At 38.2% G+C, this 18,810-nt stretch overlaps 1 protein-coding gene across 1 annotated transcript in view; it reads right to left on the reverse strand.

Annotated features, from left to right (window-relative positions):
• Positions 1-558: 558 nt before the first annotated feature.
• Positions 559-18,810, reverse strand: part of LOC124615834 — a 128,745-nt gene continuing 110,493 nt past the window's right edge. The window contains exons 16-18 of the mRNA XM_047143984.1: positions 17,020-17,268; positions 5,607-5,792; positions 559-1,814 (exon numbers count right to left, since the gene is read on the reverse strand). Of these exons, the coding sequence (XP_046999940.1) occupies positions 1,618-1,814; positions 5,607-5,792; positions 17,020-17,268 (632 nt within the window). The 3' untranslated portion in view covers positions 559-1,617. The remainder of the gene's footprint in view (positions 1,815-5,606; positions 5,793-17,019; positions 17,269-18,810) is intronic.

An 18,810-nucleotide genomic window follows, 5' to 3' on the forward strand; every position in this document is an offset into this window, starting at 1 on the left:
TAAAAGTGATAGTATGACCTCCAGACCAGATGTGAGGAAACACAAATCAGCAAATCTTAAGTAATTACTTTTTTACAAAAAAAATTGTGACCTGAACTGTGTCGTAATCTAAAGCTAACAAAACTGTATCCTTATAGATCCCACTGATGATGCCTTAGAACAAGATAAGGCAAAACACATATGGGATAAATAAATTAATTAGCAGCAGGAAAAGGCAGTTTTATTTACAAAGCAAGTATTTACATTCTTGCTGCGGAGGTTGGCCATATTTTATATTAGACTTGAAACCCAGCTGAATATGTGTTGGCTCTAATGTATCAATATTATGACTGTATAATGTAATTGCCTACATAAGAAAACTACTAACCAAGTGCTACCACTTGGTAAGTAGATTTTTTATCTATGCAATTATATTTTCCAAAACTGATTATGTTCATTGAAATATCATGACTCTATGTATTTACCGTCATTTCATGACATATGCTATCAGCATCTGGCAATTGGTTTCTAATTTTTAGAGGTAATTTTAGAAAAAAATGAAATAAAACCACACACAAATATATAGCAGTCACTTCCTTTAATTCATGAAGATTTAAGTAGTTGAAGAGAGCTCTTATTTACAATATGTACAATATTTCACCACTACTTACTTCTGTTGAAATGTTACAGTATAAACAATACTTCTGAAGATATCACAGTTAACTGGAAGCTCATTTACCTCATCACGACATAAAATGCAGGCGTCCTCTGAATTAAGAATGTGTTTTCTAAGTATGAGCATCTCTCTGCTTACTTTATAATCCAGAATAATTATGCATCAGTGATGTATGAGATATTTAACATCCCTGAACTTGGATAACATTTACAGGGATCAATTTGTATTCAGACTGTCTTGATATATCTTTGAACAGAATTTGTATTGATAAAGTAGGAAGTATTGTCAGAATTTCAATTTTGATTAACCAATTTCCAAACAACTGTTTTACACAACAGTATAGCTCTTGCATTAAATGCTCTGGTTCTATATACCATAAATCATTATAAATGGTCCCATTACATAAAAATAAATAAACTGATGTGATACAATGATAGTGATTTAGGTAACCAATACCGCAAATAATATTCCTTTAGAAGGAGTCTTCAAAATGTAATTTCTTTTTGACAGGATGTGTTGCCTCAAAGTATTTGGTTACTGAAGCTTGTAATTACATGATTCAGACCAATTTTGGCTGAAACCTTTGAATACATATCCTCAAGTAACCAACAACACAGCAAAATGAACCCCAACAGGTAACAGACTTTAACTGATTATTCAAAAAAATTGCACAGCAATAATGGTTACATTCACACATCTGTAGTTTTCACAGTGTTTAGTTTTCTCACATTGGATGTTCTTGTACAGTTGCTTGCACAGCAGCAAATTATCATCAACCAAAGATAAGTTCAAATTACATAGATATTATAAAAGTTTATTAGCATGCTAAACTGTGTATGCTTTATCCCCAAGGAGTTCTCAATGAATTCATTTTCTTGCACCTTAATGCAGCTGCAACGTCAGTAGTTTTCACTGCTTTGGTATCCATTCCCTGGAACCTATTTCCATGAGGAAGCAAATAACTAAACGCTTTTAGGTTTTATCTTGGTATCCCACTGAAGCAAGGTGTTCATATTCTCCCAAAGACTATCATCATCCTTCTTTTCCACTATAGTAGTTTTCATTGAAGAAGTTTCACTGTCCTCATCTCCTATGGGAACTGCAATCACCCCATCACTGGTTACTATTTCCACTTCCAGGAGCTCCTTCAGGCATTTTTCTGCAGGGCAAAAATGAATCTGTATCAATAACCATTACCGAATATGGTTTCACTATCATTATGACACACATTCTGATTTGTACAATACAACTACGAGATTTAGCACCATGCACATAAAATTACATTTTATGATAATGGTTGATGTTGTTGCTGTTGAAAGTGAGAGATGTATAGAACAATTATTTGTGTTTCTTATTTCTTTCTTTTTAATTCACAGTGAATTTCAAAAATGAGGTCCAATGCAGTTACTTACTTTGGAAAGAATTTTCAAAAAGCCAACAATGAAGTTGATGGCTAACTATGTATAGGAAACTGTTTATTCAATGGATCCTAGATAATATGGTAATAGGCTTTTTAAAAAACACAAAGTGACAGTGTATTTCTATTCACTTCATGACAAATGCTGTTACTAAACGAAGCAGGATTTTGACTCTCCTAATGAAATACTTATGCTGAGAGCTGAGAACTGATAACTGATACAGCTACTTCATCATGAAGAGAACTGCTGTACGTTTCCCTCTTGCAAATTCCTACGTGCCTTAGTATTGACTATTTTTAATAGGCTTGCTGAATGGTTAATTTTTTCTTAATATGCTAAAAAGAGGGAAAAGTAAATTAGTTTTTTCCAAAGATATTAAATGGAAGGGCCGGCCGGTGTGGCCATGTGGTTAAAGGCGCTTCAGTCTGGAACCGCGTGACCGCTACGGTCGCAGGTTCGAATCCTGCTTCGGGCATGGATGTGTGTGATGTCCTTAGGTTAGTTAGGTTTCAGTAGTCCCATAGTGCTCAGAGCCATTTGAACCATTAAATGGAAGGCTTTCTATAGATACAGGGAGGTGTGAGTCATTCTGGGTACTGAGGAAGTAAGTACTTATTCTGCAGCCTTGTTTATGACTTTATGATTCCCTGTCAGATTTCTTTAGGGAAATCCATTCTTTTTTCTTCTATCAAAACAGAAATAGTATTCTGTTGTATGCAGAGGTATTTTTGGTTTAAATAATAATAAAAGAGCCTGATACTATGCCATCAGAGAATACAAGTTAATTCACCTCCAAGTAACTTCAGTTTTAGAGAGATATGAAACAAGAATTTAAAATACGATAGTTATTCATTGCATGTTTTGACTGGCTCATTCAAGGCATGGTGGCAGTGACCTATTAAAAGGATACAGGCATTTTTCAGTGGTACTTTATACGTGCAATGTGATGCAGCTATTACTTTGTGATGACCTCCTTCTCTCGTTGATACTTCTTGCAAACTGATTGCTCCATAGACTTCAGTGAAAGAAAATTCATGTGAGCGGAAATGCGATACACTCTGAATAATGGCTCTGTTACACACTGAATGAAGGGACAAGCAGAGAGCTAATAACTTGAAAGAGAAATCACAATACACGTCTCGAGTAAAATTAATGTAATTCAGAGTTAATTAACAGTGCTGGCCACACTGTCGTAGATTTTTTCCTAGACAAATCAATAGATGCATATACATATTGGTCAAAGTATAGCAGGTCTATACTGCATTCATTGTAAGAATAAACCTCATGTATACATTATACCATGTATTCTTCCACATTTGCTTGAATTTCACTGGATTTCATTTCACGTGGGTCAGAAGCTATGTCGTGTCCAGTACAGTCAAATGTGATTATAAGGATACGTTTTATGCTGTGTTACAGACACAGACTGAGGGATAATGTGGAACAACAACTTTACAGGTTGCATTTAACTTGGACAGTACTGGCCGGCCAACTGATCCAATTACCCTGCAATGATGTGAGCAGTCACAGTTCAGATGTAAAAACAGACACACAGAGAAACAATATAGCTTCAAGTGCAATTTAATTTTTAAAGAGAATGAAATAATGTTCAGCAAAACTCCAGCACTATTGCGTGCTTCTTAGGTTACCATACGGAAAGCATAAAATGCTCTTGTTCTCACCTAACATAGTATTCTAATTACAAACAAGAGTGATGAAAATTGCTAACTTAAACACAGGGTAATTTTTCCGAGAGAGCTAAGTGTGATTCAAAAGCATACTGCAGGGATTTCACCGTACCGTTGAATACTAATGCCACTGAAGGTATTAATTACAATCACGTCATCTGGTAATCTCTTAGCTCCTTCCTTATCCGAATTCGAGAAATACAATTCAGTTCTGGAACTGTCATCTGCTACATTGATAATGAGTCGACCAACAACAGAATCCACAAAGTGATCCAGGCGTTGCATTTTCTACTCTTGTTGTGTGACATGCCATTCTATATCCCTCCAGTGTTCGGCAGTGACATACGAAAAAGCTGTGTGAAATAGTTCCAGTATGTCTGGCAGCTTTACAGTCTTGTTATTTCTCATGAAAAATACCTTAACTTGGCTTGAGATCAGTTCTGTTGGGTTCATATCATAATGGTACAGTGGCAAATGTAAAAATGCAGAATTTGTGTGGTGTGCTTGATGCTGTGAAAATGATTGTTTTTCATGTTTCTGCAACACTTATCATTCTGGTTCATCTGAGACTACATCTGTGATATAAAATAATGAACACAGTCTAAATAAAGAGTAGCTGGTTTTTCATTTCTGCCCTAAAAAAATTAAATTGTTGTGTTTTCTCAATTTAAGCAACCTTTATTAACAATCTTTCATGAAATATCAATAATTAAGAATTTATATTTTAAAGGAAAACAGGAATTTCGCATGCAACATGTAATTACAAACAAGAAGTTGTGCATTATTCATAAAAAATGATAATGAGATTTAGGAGATGTAGGTGTTTCAAATTGAATGAAAAATCTACTAAACTACTGATTTTGCTACACATCCAGTGTATCCCAGCTGTATCAAATACAGTCCTTCAGAAAACTTCAAAGCCGACTTTTCTGTAACTTTATGAAAAACATTAAGAACAACCTATTTCTTGACACTTTTTAACCGTGTTCCACATGGGTGCTCTACTACGGAGCAGGAAGCAGCCTCAGCCATTTTCACACTGTGTATTAACAGTGTGACAATCAGAGCACAATAGTACAGAGACTGTGGCTGTACATGATTTTTGAAATAAAAACTACGTGGACAAAGTGTGGTTAAGATAAACATTTATGGATGTTTATAGATTAGAATATCTTACATTTTCATTTAATGATTCCTAATACATATACATCCAAGAGTGTAAAAGCACCAGTGTATGTGTGCTGCGAATTCTGACCAGTGATTGTGTTTGTGTTTGTTTGCATCAGACTTATTCTTATGATGAACAGAGTACAGTACGTGTTTGTAAGTCTGATTTACGCAGCTAATTCATGAAGCACTTTTGATGAATTTTTTGCAGACTATCTTTTACTGGAGTGATTTTTTCTGCAGAAATGTCAGACAAAACTGCAACACCAGTTCCCTCTGCTATTACGTTTCAGTCATACGTAGATATATTTATGCCATGTACATAAGGATGTGTATTTATGACAAATTAGGGATGAGTTACACTAGGAGCATGCTTCTAAAACAAAAACATGCCGGTTGGAGACAGATACTAAGGAATGCAACGAATGTTCTTACTAGATACAATACTGGTCTTTCTCTTAATAGAGAACAACTTTCAGTCAAATAAAACACATCCTTCTGATGGAGCTCACCTCCCCAATTTCTCCACAGAGCTTGGGTAAGATAGCAGTGGCGACAAAGGAAACAGAAAAAAGTTTGCACAGAAACTGTATCAACTGTCTCATAAAGTGGAGTTCTGCATTACAAAAATTATAGGTAGAATCTATTTTAAGAAATTTAGTTTCAACTTGTACTTACTCTCTGAGTCCGACATTGTGAGCATATCCTCAGCATCACGCAGTCCTGTCAAGAAAAGCTGATATTGACCTTCAACGCCATCCAGATATGAACCAATAAGCTCATCTTGCTGCAGCAGCCCATGTAATAAGCGAACACCAACACACAGATGACGTCCTAGGCATGCAGACACTGAAGAATGTTGTCCTGAAAAACATGCAATCAACAAGTAATGAAACAGGAAAATTTTTCTCTTATGGTAGTAAATATGGGATCAACTATTAGTCACAAAGAAAGCCTTTTTTAGCATTTCTGTTAAAGACGTTTTGAACCAATTTAGCCACAGTGTAAAAAATGATTATCAGGTCACCTCCTTTATAAGTTGCAAAAAAGAAATGCTAAAAATGTTATGAGTGCAGAACTAGAGGTCTGATACTTAGTCAGCAAAAATTTTGTTAAGGATCTTCAAAAGGAATCTACAGGAAAAAGTTACAGGAAAGAAAAGAGAGAAGAAACAAGTTTGTTAAGGTACCTCCTCACAGATAACTCGAGGAAGATAAGGCTATGTTGGTAATAAGGCAGAATTCCTCTCCAGTTTTCTTAGAGATCCTAGAAATAAGAAGAACTGCACCATTCGCAAGATGAATATTAGTTACAGTTTAACACCCTTGTCGAGCAGAAGGCATTATAAATAACATTTGTGGATTTGGAAAAGCATTTGACAGAGTTACTACAGTAAAAATGTTGCTCCTCAATTTGTAGATGGCACAAAGACATAGCTATAAGAGATACCTAAAAGACCATCTACTTTGTACTACTATTGGATTGGATTGTTTTGGGGGAAGAGACAAAACAGTGAGGTCATCGGATTAGGGAAGGACAGGGAACGAAGTCGGCCGTGCCCTTTCAAAGGAACCATCCCGGCATTTGCCTGGAGCGATTTAGGGAAATCACGGAAAACCTAAATCAGGATGGCCGGATGCGGGATTGAACCGTCGTCCTCCCGAATGCGAGTCCAGTGTGCTAACCACTGCGCCACCTCGCTCAGTGTACTACTATTGTCAGCAATGGTACAACAGAGGTAATGAGCCACAAGTTATAGGACTTTTTATATGTTAAAGTAACTAGATAACCAGATAGCATTCCTTCATTGAGACAACACAAGTCTGGATATGTGAATAACATTCTGTTATGCCCCACAAACTGGATGCCCTGATGCTGAAAAAGATTAATTACAGGAGGATTTGAGACACTACACCCAAACTTAAAGGAAAATATCATCATTGGTAGAGGTATCAATGGACAGATGCGAAACGCAAAAAATTAATATGCATAGTGCTTGTAGGCAAGGACAGAATAATCTGACCACAAAAAAGCTGGGATGGACATGATCAAGAAGTGGAATCTTAACTCACCAAAAGAGTTTCTGCATCAAGGCCAAATACACTGCGTGTGAACACTAATCGTCCAACTGAGAACATGTGGAGGTTAGTCATAGCTCAATTACACTCATCAGCGAAGGACATCCTCAAACAGATCAGACAAGGTCAGCAAATTTCGTGTTGGAGTGTAGATGTGCAATTGGCTATAATAAAAAAACTGGTGTTTACGATCTGGTGTCAAACAAAGCTAATTGAAAATTTGAATGTCTAGCAGTTCTAGCCTCATGGATCCTTTGCACATGCCCAACTCATTTCAACCGTGCAATGTTTATGTAGTCTTTCCTTCATTGTGAAGGTCACTTGCACATCGTTCCTAATGCATTCATTTCTTATTTGGTCTCGTCTTTTTTTTTGTGCAGCAGATCACAAAAATTTCATTTTGCATGCCTGTAGTTTGTTGCTGTCTATTTTTGATGACACACACATCTCCAAGCAGTATGTCATGTTCCGCACAATGTATGATTTGTACACTGTTTAGCTTTTACAGAAACTGCTTCATCCCACACTTGATTTCATACTTGAGGAATAACATGGACTCTTTTTGACACATTGTTTTGGACTGTTAGCTTGGCAATACCCTGGTTTGTTTCAGTACTTCCAAGATAACTGAAGCTTTCCACTTCTTTCTCCATGAAGTTTGACGTTACATTGACTGTGTGTTTTGCTCAATTTCATTGCTACTGTTTTCTTCTTATTTGCAGTTAGTTTGTACTAATTAAATTTGTTATTCCAGCAATCTAATTTCCAATGAACCCCTTGCTCTGTCTCTCTCCAGTCGGCTTCATCATCTGCAAAAACTAATGCAATCAAATCTCGAGATTCTACAACCTTAATTTCTTTAATAATTGCACGCATGAGTGCAATAAAAAGTAGTGAAGATAGTGCACTGCCTTGCTGTACTCTTTTTCTTTGATCTAATCAACCATTTCCTACTTGTACAACTTTCATAGTTTCTGTACAGCAATTGGATCTTTCAAACTAGAGAACTTAAAACCTCTAGTTTATGCTAGTATTCCCACATTTTGTTCCCTGCAATGTCATAGGCTTTTTCTATGTCTAAAATCACTACAGTCAGATCTTCCTCTTGTTCCCAGTACTTTACTATTAGTTGTTTAATGGCAAAACCTAGCTCAATTGTTCCTCTGTTGCCTCTGAAACAAGTCTGTTCTTCTTCAAAATAATGATCGTAATTCTCAATCCCTTCCGTATGATATTTTCTAATACGAGGGTCACTCCAAAAGAAATGCACATTATTTTTTTAAAATCCATCTTTTATTCTACATGTTTGAAAGTTTTACAGTGTGTAGATACATCCTTTAGGAACAATATTTTCATTTCTCCACATAATTTCCATCCCTCTCAACTGCCTCATGCCACCTTGGATCCAGCACCTGTATACCCGCACGGTAAAATTCTGGACCAACCTGTTGGAGCCACTGTTTGGCAGCGTGCGCAAGGGAGTCATCATCTACAAACCTTGTTCCATGAAGGGTCTTTCAGTTTCCCAAAGAGATGATAATCACATGGAGCCAGGTCAGGACTGTAAGGCGGGTGTTTCAGTGTTGTCCATCTGAGTTTTGTGATCACTTCCATGGTTTTTTGACTGACATGTGGCTGTGCATTGTCGTGCAACAGCAAAACATCCTGCTTTTGCCAATGTGGTCGAACACGACTCAGTCAAGCTTGATGTTTCTTCAGTGTTGTCACATATGCATCAGAATTTATGGTGGTTCCACTTGGCATGATGTCCACAAGAAAGAGTCCTTCGGAATCGAAAAACAGCGTAGCCATAACTTTTCTAGCAGAAGGTGTCGTTTTGAATTTTTTTTCTTGGGTGAATTTGCATGATGCCACTCCATTGATTTCCTCTTCGTCTCCGGTGAAAAATGATGGAGTCATGTTTCATCACCTGTCACAATTCTTCCAAGAAATTCATCTCCACGATTCTTGTACTGTCCAAAAGTTCGCTGTATACTGTTTTTCTTTAGCCACTGTCAACATCCTGCCTGTAACCAGCTTGCCCACCGACTAAGTGTACTGCGATCGACAGCAGCATCTCCATACACCTCTTTCAACCTCTTGTGGATATTTCCCACTGTCTCATTTTCACAGCACAAGAATTCTATGACATCACGTTGCTTCTGACGAATGTCAAGTCTAGCAGCCATCTTGAAGACATGCTGTGATGGTGCCACTCACAGGAACAGGTTGAACTAAGATTGAAATCAAGTGGGAAGGATGTATCTACACACTGTGAGACTTTCACACATGCAGAACAAAAACTGTATTTTTACAAAAATAGTGTGCATTTCTTTTGGAGTGACCCTCGTAAGGCAAGGGGGCAGGGATAGTAGTGTAAGGGTGCAGACAGAGAAAAATGCTGTCTGGTGTATTGTGCAGGGACTAGACTGCCAACAGGCACAGCGTCAGGAGGCCATGGGTTAGGGAGGTGGGGAAAAAAGTAGCAAAAAAGGAGAGGAGCGGGGAAAGATGGGTGGATGCGTTGGTAGAGAGCTGCAAGTAAACAAGGTGGAATATGAGAATGGGGAGGAGATGATAGGTCAGAGTGGGTGGAAGCTATTGGATGAAGAGTGTGGGGATAGTACGTTCCATAGGTTGAGGGCAGGATAATTATGGAAGCGGAGAATGGGGTTTAAGGATAACGTCCACCTGCGCAGTTCAGAAAAGCTGGTGGTGGAGGGAAAGATCCAGATGGCTCGGGTAGCAAAGCAATCATTGAAATCAAGAGTGTTATGTTTAGCTGCACGCTCTGCCACTCTACTTTGCTCTTGGTCACTGGCAGTGGCTGTTCACCCTGGTGGACAGTTGGTTGGTAGTCATACTGATATAAAAAGCTGTGCAAGATTGCAGAAGAACTGGTAAATGATGTGGCTGCATTCACAGGGGGCCAGCCCCTGATAGGGTAGGACAAACTGGTGACAGGACTGGCTGGGTGGATTGGGCAGGTTTTGCACCTGGGTTTTGAACAGGCATACAATCCTTTTGGCAAGGTGTTGGCATTAGGAGTGGCATAGGGATGGACTAGGATGTTGTGGAGACTGGGTGGAGGATGGAACACCACTTTAGGAAGGGTGGGAAATATATGTCCCTTGTTTCAAGAAACTATAGGTAACCAAAGCCCTGGTGAAGGATGTGGTTCAGTTGTTACAGTCTGTGGTGGTACTGGGTGATGAAGGGGACACTCATTTATGGCTGGTTCTTGGGGGTGGTGGGAGGATTGGGGATGTGAGGGGAAATGGCACAGGAGATCCGTCTGCGAACTAGGTCTGGGGGAGGGGAGTGGTGCCTGGAGCGAGCTTCACCACACTAAGCAAGGGAGTTTTTGTCACTGCAGATATGCCGTCCCCGGGTAGCCAGGCTATATGGGAGGAATTTTTTGCTGTGAAAGGGATGGCAGCTGTCAAAATGCAGGTACTGTTGGTGGTTGGTGTGTTTAATGGGGACAGAGGTGTGGATGGAGCCATCACACAGGAGGAGGGTCAACATCTAGGAAGGTGACAAGTGTTGTTGAGGAGGACCACGTGATGCAGATGGGAGAGAAGCTGTTGAGGTTGTGGCAGAATAAAGATAGGGTCTTGGCCCTGATGGACCTGAACCAGACTAGGGGTTTGGTGACACACCATCTTCGTTCCTTCACAACTTCAACACTTTCTCTCCCATCTACATCACATTGTCCTCCTCATGTTAATCCACACATATACATGGTCTGTTCAAAAAATTCCGGAACCTTGTACACAAAATTTTTCTGTATTTATCTTTTACTTATTGTGCATGGTTTCCTTTAAAATACTCTCCTCCACAATTGATACACCACTCCCAATGCCGTTTCCACTTCTGGAAGTAGTCCTGGCATGCCTCTTTCTGGACTGCATGATATGCCACCTGCGAATTTATTTTTATCTAGTCTACCATTGCAAATCTTTGTCCTTTCAATGCGGTTTTCAACTTTTCTTTATTTCCAAAGTCCACAGAAGCCAGATCTCGAGAGTATGGAGGCTGAGGTGGCACAGTGATTTCATTTTTTGCCCAAAAATCTTAAAACAACAGGGATGAATGTGCAAGAGCCATGAAATCTCTTGCCACACTTCAGCCCATTTCCTTCTCACTTATTCTTGCAAGCACTGCAACACATCCCGATAGTACCATCAATTAACAGTTTGTCCCTGTGGCATGAATTCATGATGAACTAATCATTCAAAGTCAAAGCAAACTATCAGCATGACATCAAATGGCATCCTGAATAAGAATCATCTTACTTCTGCCCGGTCATTTTTAAACCATGTGAACCATCACAGCACCAAGTACGGCTTAAGAACTCATCACTGTAGGCTTCCTGCATCATTTGGTGTATCTCAGTAATGGTTTTCTTGAGTTTCACACAAAATTTAATAATGAAGCGCTGATCCTCTGACTCTGCCACCTCGTAATTCGTAAACTGTGCAACACAACTTTCTACTCAATACAGGCATGCAACAATGAAATGTCTGGCAGTTACAGATTAAACAAAGGAATCTGCAGGGATGCCAACCGCATTTTGCTCCAACACACCATTGGCGCAAAATTACTTATGTTCTGGAATTTTTTGAACAGAGCTGAATGAATACATTTGCCAGTTTTCACTTGATTATTACAAATGTTCAGAACCTGCTTTGGTCTAACCCATTTGCATTTCCCAGCTTTGTGCACTTGGGATACTCCTAGTGATCCCTATGCTATCCCTGGAAGTAGAACTTTGATCCCTGACAACAGAACTTTGTATCCCTGCAGATCCCTATCACCTGCATCACCTACCATGTTGTAATTAGGGGAAAAATTCCATTGGTTTGTACATGATAAGGAATTATAAACTTATTTCTAGTTTTGAACCTTACGTCACTATGTGATGTAATAGACGGGTGTCGAAGCAGAATTGAAAAGCATTTTCTTTTTATGTTTTAGTGATGTCATGCAGCAGTCACATTGTAGTTATACAAGAAATGAAACACAAGCAAATAGCTGGAGATCAACATCCAACATCACTGGTTACTCCAAAGTACCTTTGCTCTGGCAGAGATTAGTATGCTTCCTCAATTTGGTCTCTAGTTTAATCTCTGCTTGTAGTGCACTGTTAAAACACTGTGTCTGCGATGAAATACCACAAAAATTGTATATAGTAGTACTGCCAATATACACATATAAATGTACAAGAAACTTGCTACATATCAGAACTATTGGTTCCTTTCTTGGGGGATGAAAGTTTTGTAGTTTCTCAAGTATTTTTATTTTTAAGTTAAATTCAATCTGACTTTTGCCACACATTAAAAGGAAATTGTTTCTACTTATCACTGAAAAATGAGACCCTGCACACTGTAAATAAAACAGGCAAAATGATTTCCTCGCCACAACATTGAAAAGAATTTTTAAACATATTCAAAAGCCTACAAAATTTCTTAAAATTTTGTTCATTCCAAAAGTGCCAGTAACATTGTCTCAACTGTATAACCCTTGGTACGAAATACCAGTAAACTTTCTACAACAACATGATTAGTTTTGGGACTTCTATTTGAGGCCATTAACATTTTACCATTTAATATTCTGAAGTTGATCTGGTTTAATCCACTTTTCAGTAGGTTCCAGGACATTGATGACTCACAATTCAATCACTTCTTAAATGGTTTCCTTGGAAAGCATTTCAGCTGTGTGACTTTGTACAGTGGCTAAGATGCTGGACTTACTTTCAGGAGTGAGATTCAAATCCTTGTTCAAACAGTTAGATTTACTCTGTGTGTGTGTGTTTTCTTTTTTGAGGAAGGCTTTGGCTGAAAGTTAATGTGTAAGTGTCTTTTTGTTGGTTTTGTCTAAAATTCAATGTGTCATCTTAATGCTGATTAACAATCTATCTTTTCCTTGTTGTTGTTGTTGTTGTGGTGGTGGTGGTGTTCAGTCCAGAGACTGGTTTGATGCAGCTCTTCATGCTACTCTATCCTGTGCAAGTCTCATCATTTCTGAGTAACTACTGCAACCACATCGTTCTAAATCTGCTTAGTGTATTCATCTCTTGGTCTCCCTCTACGATTTTTACCTCCACCCTTCCCTCCAATACTAAATTGGTCATCCCTTGATGCCTCAGAATGTATCCTACCAATCAATCCCTTCTTTTAGTCAGTTGCGCCACAAATTCCTCTTCTCCCCAATTCTATTCAGTACCTCCTCGTTAGTTACGTGATCTACCCATCTAATCTTCAGCATTCTTCTGTAGCACCATATTCTGGAAGCTTCTATGCTCTTCTTATCTATCCTATTCATCTTCCATGTTTCACTTCCATACATGACTACACTCCATACAAATACTTTCAGAAAAGACTTCCTGACACTTAAATCTGAACTCGATGTTAACAAATTTCTCTTCTTCAGAAAAACTTTCCTTGTGATAGCAAGTCTTCATTTTATATCCTCTCTACTTTGACCATCACCCGTTATTCTGCACCTCAAATAGCAAAACTTTACTACTTTAAGAGAGTCATTTCTTAATCTAATTCCCTCAGCATCACCTGATTTAATTCGACTACATTCCACTATCCTCGTGTTGCTTTTGTTAATGTTCATCTTATATCCTCCTTTCAAGACATTACCTAATCTGCTCAACTGCTCTGCCAGCTCTTTTGCTATCTCTGACAGAACTACAATGTCATCAGCAAACCTCAAAGTTTTAATTTCTTTTCTGTGGATTGTAATTCCTACTCCAAATTTTTGTTTTGTTTTCTTTGCTGCTTGCTCAATATACAGATTGAATAACATTGTGGACAGGCTATAAGCCATGTCTTACTCCCTTCTCAACCACTGCTTCCCTTTCATGCACGTAGACTATTGTAACTGCAGCCTGGTTTTTGTAGAAATTACAAATAGCCTTTCGCTCCCTGTATTTTACCTCTGCCACCTTCACAATTTGAAAGAGAGTATTCCAGTCAACACTTTCAAAAGCTTTCTCCAAGTCTACAAAAGCTAGAAAAGTAGGTTTGCATTTCCTTAATCTATCTTCTAAGATAAGTCATAGGGTCAGTGTTGCCTCTCGTGCTCCAGCATTTCTACGGAATCCAAACTGATCTTCTCCGAGGTAAGCTTCTACCAGTTTTTCCATTCGTCTGTAAGGAATTCGTGTTAGTATTTTGCAGCTATGACTTATTAAACTGATAGTTCAGTAATTTTCACACCTGTCGACACCTGCTCTCTTTGGGATTGGAATTATTATATTCTTGAAGTCTGAGGGTATTTCGCCTGTCTCATACATCTTGCTCACCAGATGGTAGAGTTTTATTGTGGCTGGCTCTCCCAAGGCTATCAGTAGTTCGAATGGAATGTTGTCTATTCCCAAGGGCCTTCTTTTAACTTAGGTCTTTCAGTGCTCTGTCAAATTCTTGACGAATTATTATATTATCATATCTCCCATTTCATCTCCATCTACATCCTCTTCCATTTCCATAGTACAGTACTGCCAAGTACATCGCCCTCTATACACTTCTTACACCTTTCTGCTTTCTCTTCTTTGCTTAGGACTGGTTTTCCATCTGAGCTCTTGATATTCATAAAGATGGTTCTCTTTTCTGTAAAGGTTTTTTAATTTTCCTGTAGGCATTATCTATCTTACCCCTAGTGATATATGCCTCTACGTCCTTAAATTTGTCCTCCAGCCAGCCTCACTTAGTCATTTTGCACTTGCTGTTGATCTCATTCTTGAGATGTTTGTATTCCTTTTCACCTGCTTCATTTACTGCATTTTTATATTTCCTTCCTCCATCAATTAAATTCAATATCTCTTCTGTTACCCAAGGATTTCTACTAGTCCTCGTCTTTTTATCTACTTGAACCTCTGCTGCCTTCACTATTTGATCTCTCAAAGCTACCCATTCTTCTTCTACTGAATTTCTTTCCCCTGATTTTGTCAATTGTTCCCTAATGCTCTCACTGAAACTCTCTACAACCTCTGGTTCTTCCAGTTTATCCAGGTCCCATCTCCTTAAATTAGTGCCTTTTTGTAGGTTCTTCAGTTTTAATCTACAGTTCATAACCAATAAATTGTGGTCAGAGTTCACATCTGCTCCTGGGAATGTCTTACAATTTAAAACCTGGTTCCTAAATCTCTGTCTTACTATTATATAATCTATCCGAAATCTTCCAGTGTCTCCTGGCCTGTTCCATGTATACAATCGTCTTTCATGATTCTTAAACCAAGTGTTAGCTGTGATTAAGTTATGCTCTGTGCAGAATTCTACCAGGTGGCTTCCTCTTTCATTCCTCACCCCCAGTCCAAATTCACCTACTACTTTTCCTTCTCTTCCTTTCCCTACTACCGAATTCCAGTCCCCCATGACTATTAAATTTTCATCTCCCTTAACCATCCGAATAATTTCTTTTATCGCATCACACATTTCTTCAATCTCTTCATCATCTCCGGAGCTAGTTGGTGTATAAACTTGTACTACTGTGGCAGGCACGGGCTTCATGTCTATCTTGGCTTGCTTTCACTATGCTTTTTGTAATAGCTTATCCACACTCCTATTTTTTATTCATAATTAAACCTACTCCTGTATTACCCCTATTTGATTTTTTTATTTATAACCCTGTATTCACCTGACCAGAAGTCTTGTTCCTCCTGCCACTGAACTTCACTAATTCCCACTGTATATAACTTTAACCTATCCATTTCCCTTTTTAAATTTTCTAACCTGCCTGCCCGATTAAGGGAACTGACATTCCACGCTCTGATCCGTAGAATGCCAGTTTCCTTACTTCTGACAACGATGTCCTCCTGAATAGTCCCTGCCTGGAGATCCAAACAGGGGATTATTTTACTTCTGGAATATTTGACTCAAGAGGACACCATCATCATTTAACCATACAGTAAAACTGGATGCCCTCGGGAAAAATTATGGCTGTAGTTTCTCCTTGCTTTCAGCCATTCGCAGTACCAGCACAGCAAGGCCGTTTCGGTTAATGTTACAAAGCCAGATCAGTCAATCATCTTGACCATTGCCCCTTCAACTACTGAAAAGGCTGTTGCCCCTCTTCAGGAACCACACATTTGTCTGGCTTCTCAACAGATACCCCTCTGTTGTGGTTACACCTACAGTACAGCTGTCTGCATCGCTGAGGCACGCAAGCCTCCACACCTCCATGGTTCATGGGGGGGGGATCTTTCCCTTATATTGTGGATATTCCGACCTGGAGTTTCCAGTCCAGAATACTAGATAGATTTTACACTAATACACATCATTTTCAACAATTTTTACAGGCCACTGGCTTCCCACTGACATGCCCATCCAAATCTTAGAATAAGTACCTATGACTGGCTGAAATAGTACAAGGTGTTCCAGAATTCCCACATCAATTCCCAATATAATGGGGTTTTCATTTTAATTATTTTTCCCATATGTCTACGAAGTTTGGAACATCTTGAGCAAACTTATCCTAAGTTATGCAGGGAGAAAAAGCCTTTAAAATAATCTTTGAGTGCACTGGTTTATTAATATTTTGATATGGCACAAAGATCAGCCCTCTGAAATGACAACAAGAACAAGCAGCAAGAAATTGTCAGCCCAAAGAGAAGAGGTAAATAAATGAAATGAGAAAATATTACAGAAAAATAAATAATGAAAAGAGTACAGCAGTCATGAAGCTGTGGTATCAGTGTTAAAGATCCACCATCATCTTTTCACCATACAGTAAAACTGGATGCCCTCAGGAAAAATTATGGCTGTGGTTTCCCCTTGCTCTCAGACATTTGCAGTACCAGCACAGCAAGGCCTTCCTTCTGAGCACCACCTCACTGAATCCATTAGTAAAAACTCACAGTTTAACATGAATGTATTTTGTAACTTTTACTTAAACATCAAACTGGCAACAGACATTAAAAAAAGACTTAACTTTATGATACTACACATTATTTCCAAGAACAGTAACTATTTTTAAATCTCAGTAAACACTAACTCTTATACCTTGAGAGTGGAGATCCTGCAGGTCATTAAAACTTTCATACAGGACTGTAACCAGAGTGTGAATAAGTTTAGCCTTACAGCTACATTCTCTAGCAGGCCCAGTAGCTCGCATCCACACCGTTTCATGCTTCTGTTGGAAAATAAGTCCAGCCAACCATTCCACCAGATTTGAACAAAGAAAAGTGCGAAATGATAGTGAGGTGCAATTAGTCGGAACTAATCGAAACAGCACTTGCATCACACATGATTCTGCAACAGAAATAGAGCTTTCATTAGCTTTTTAATTTTTTAAAGCCATTTGTGTTATTTATTTTGTAGGTAATGAGTAAAAAGACCAGTTAGGGAAAAAAAGGTTTTCGCCACAGCAGCCAATAAATGACCCTTAAGTTGACGATATAGTTTTGTTTTACATTTTAACAGTAGTGAATAAAATTTTAGTTCAATCAAATGAAAGTATGTTATGAAATAATCATATTCAAGTAGTACTAGCAGTGTAAAGTCTCAGCAAAGATGTAGGTGAACTACTGACGAAACATATTCCAAACAAGAATAAAAGACCACCTGAAGACATAATGGTTGTGTGTGTGTGTGTGTGTGTGTGTGTGTGTGTGTTTTCCACACCACCTCAATGCAGTGAGTAGCAGTCAATCATAATTCATATTGTAAAATTTAAATAAATAAATAAATAAAATTACACAAAAAAGGAAAAAAAAAAAAAAAAAAAAAAAACTGGGTAAACTTTCAGAGCATATGCCTTTGTATTATATACCGAGAAGAGAAAGTTTATGAATAATTAGCTTAGTGCGCGCTTCTTTGCTCATAGACTGTATGGCCTGCAGAGCTTTTTTTGTTTTTATTTAATCCAATTTTTATATTGTTCACAAACTGCAACACCTTCTAAGCTTTTCATGCTAATGAAGGTCATATAAGCATGGTCTTTCCCAAATGTACTTCTGACCAAAAGCAATTCTGGTAGCTGGAGCCCAAAGTTTTTGTTAATCATGCCTTTTGTGTTCTTGTGCGATATTTCCACAGCAACTTTCACCTCTAGCAAATATTTTTTTTATACCTAGCCAAGAAAAGAAATAGCAAGTTGCATAAATTTAGCGTTAAATTTTTTTTTTTAATGTAACAAAATATTTTCTTAAAAATTTGATTCCCTATTCCAGTTCTGTTGGGGCTGAATTTCCAAAAGCACTGAAACACATATTTTTTAAATTTCTAACTGAGAAGTCAGATTCCAATTGTTGTAGCCTTACAAATCCTTTAGTAGTACTTAAATAATTATTTATTTAAAAAAACTTTCACTTGCTATTTTACCTCCTTAGTGGCTGAATTTCCAAAAATGCAGAACCCTGCATTTTTTATTTCCTGACAGAGAAACCAGATACCAGTTTTTGTAAAAGAAAAAAAGCCCTCCATCTCCTATTTCACCCCATTAGGATAGTTTCAAAAAGCATTTCATCCCCTATTTCACGCCTTAGGAGTTGAATTTTCGACAATTCCTTCATAAAGGACGCCTACAATATAAGATCCACACCCTCTCCAAACTTCATGTTCCTATGCTTAGTGGTTTGGGCTGGGCGATAATGAATCAGTGAATCAGTCCGACCCTGTATCACCCCCTTAGGGGTTGAATTTCCAAACACAGTGAAACATGAAACATGTATTTTTTCTTCTCTAACCAAGAAGGCAAACACCAATTTTCAAAGATTTAGCTTTAAAAATACTTTTGCACTGAAATATTATCATAAAATGTTTCACCCCCCTATTTCAGCCCCACAGGGACTG

Source organism: Schistocerca americana, chromosome 5 (genome assembly GCF_021461395.2).
Source record: "Schistocerca americana isolate TAMUIC-IGC-003095 chromosome 5, iqSchAmer2.1, whole genome shotgun sequence".
Classification (NCBI taxonomy): Eukaryota; Metazoa; Arthropoda; class Insecta; order Orthoptera; family Acrididae; genus Schistocerca; species Schistocerca americana.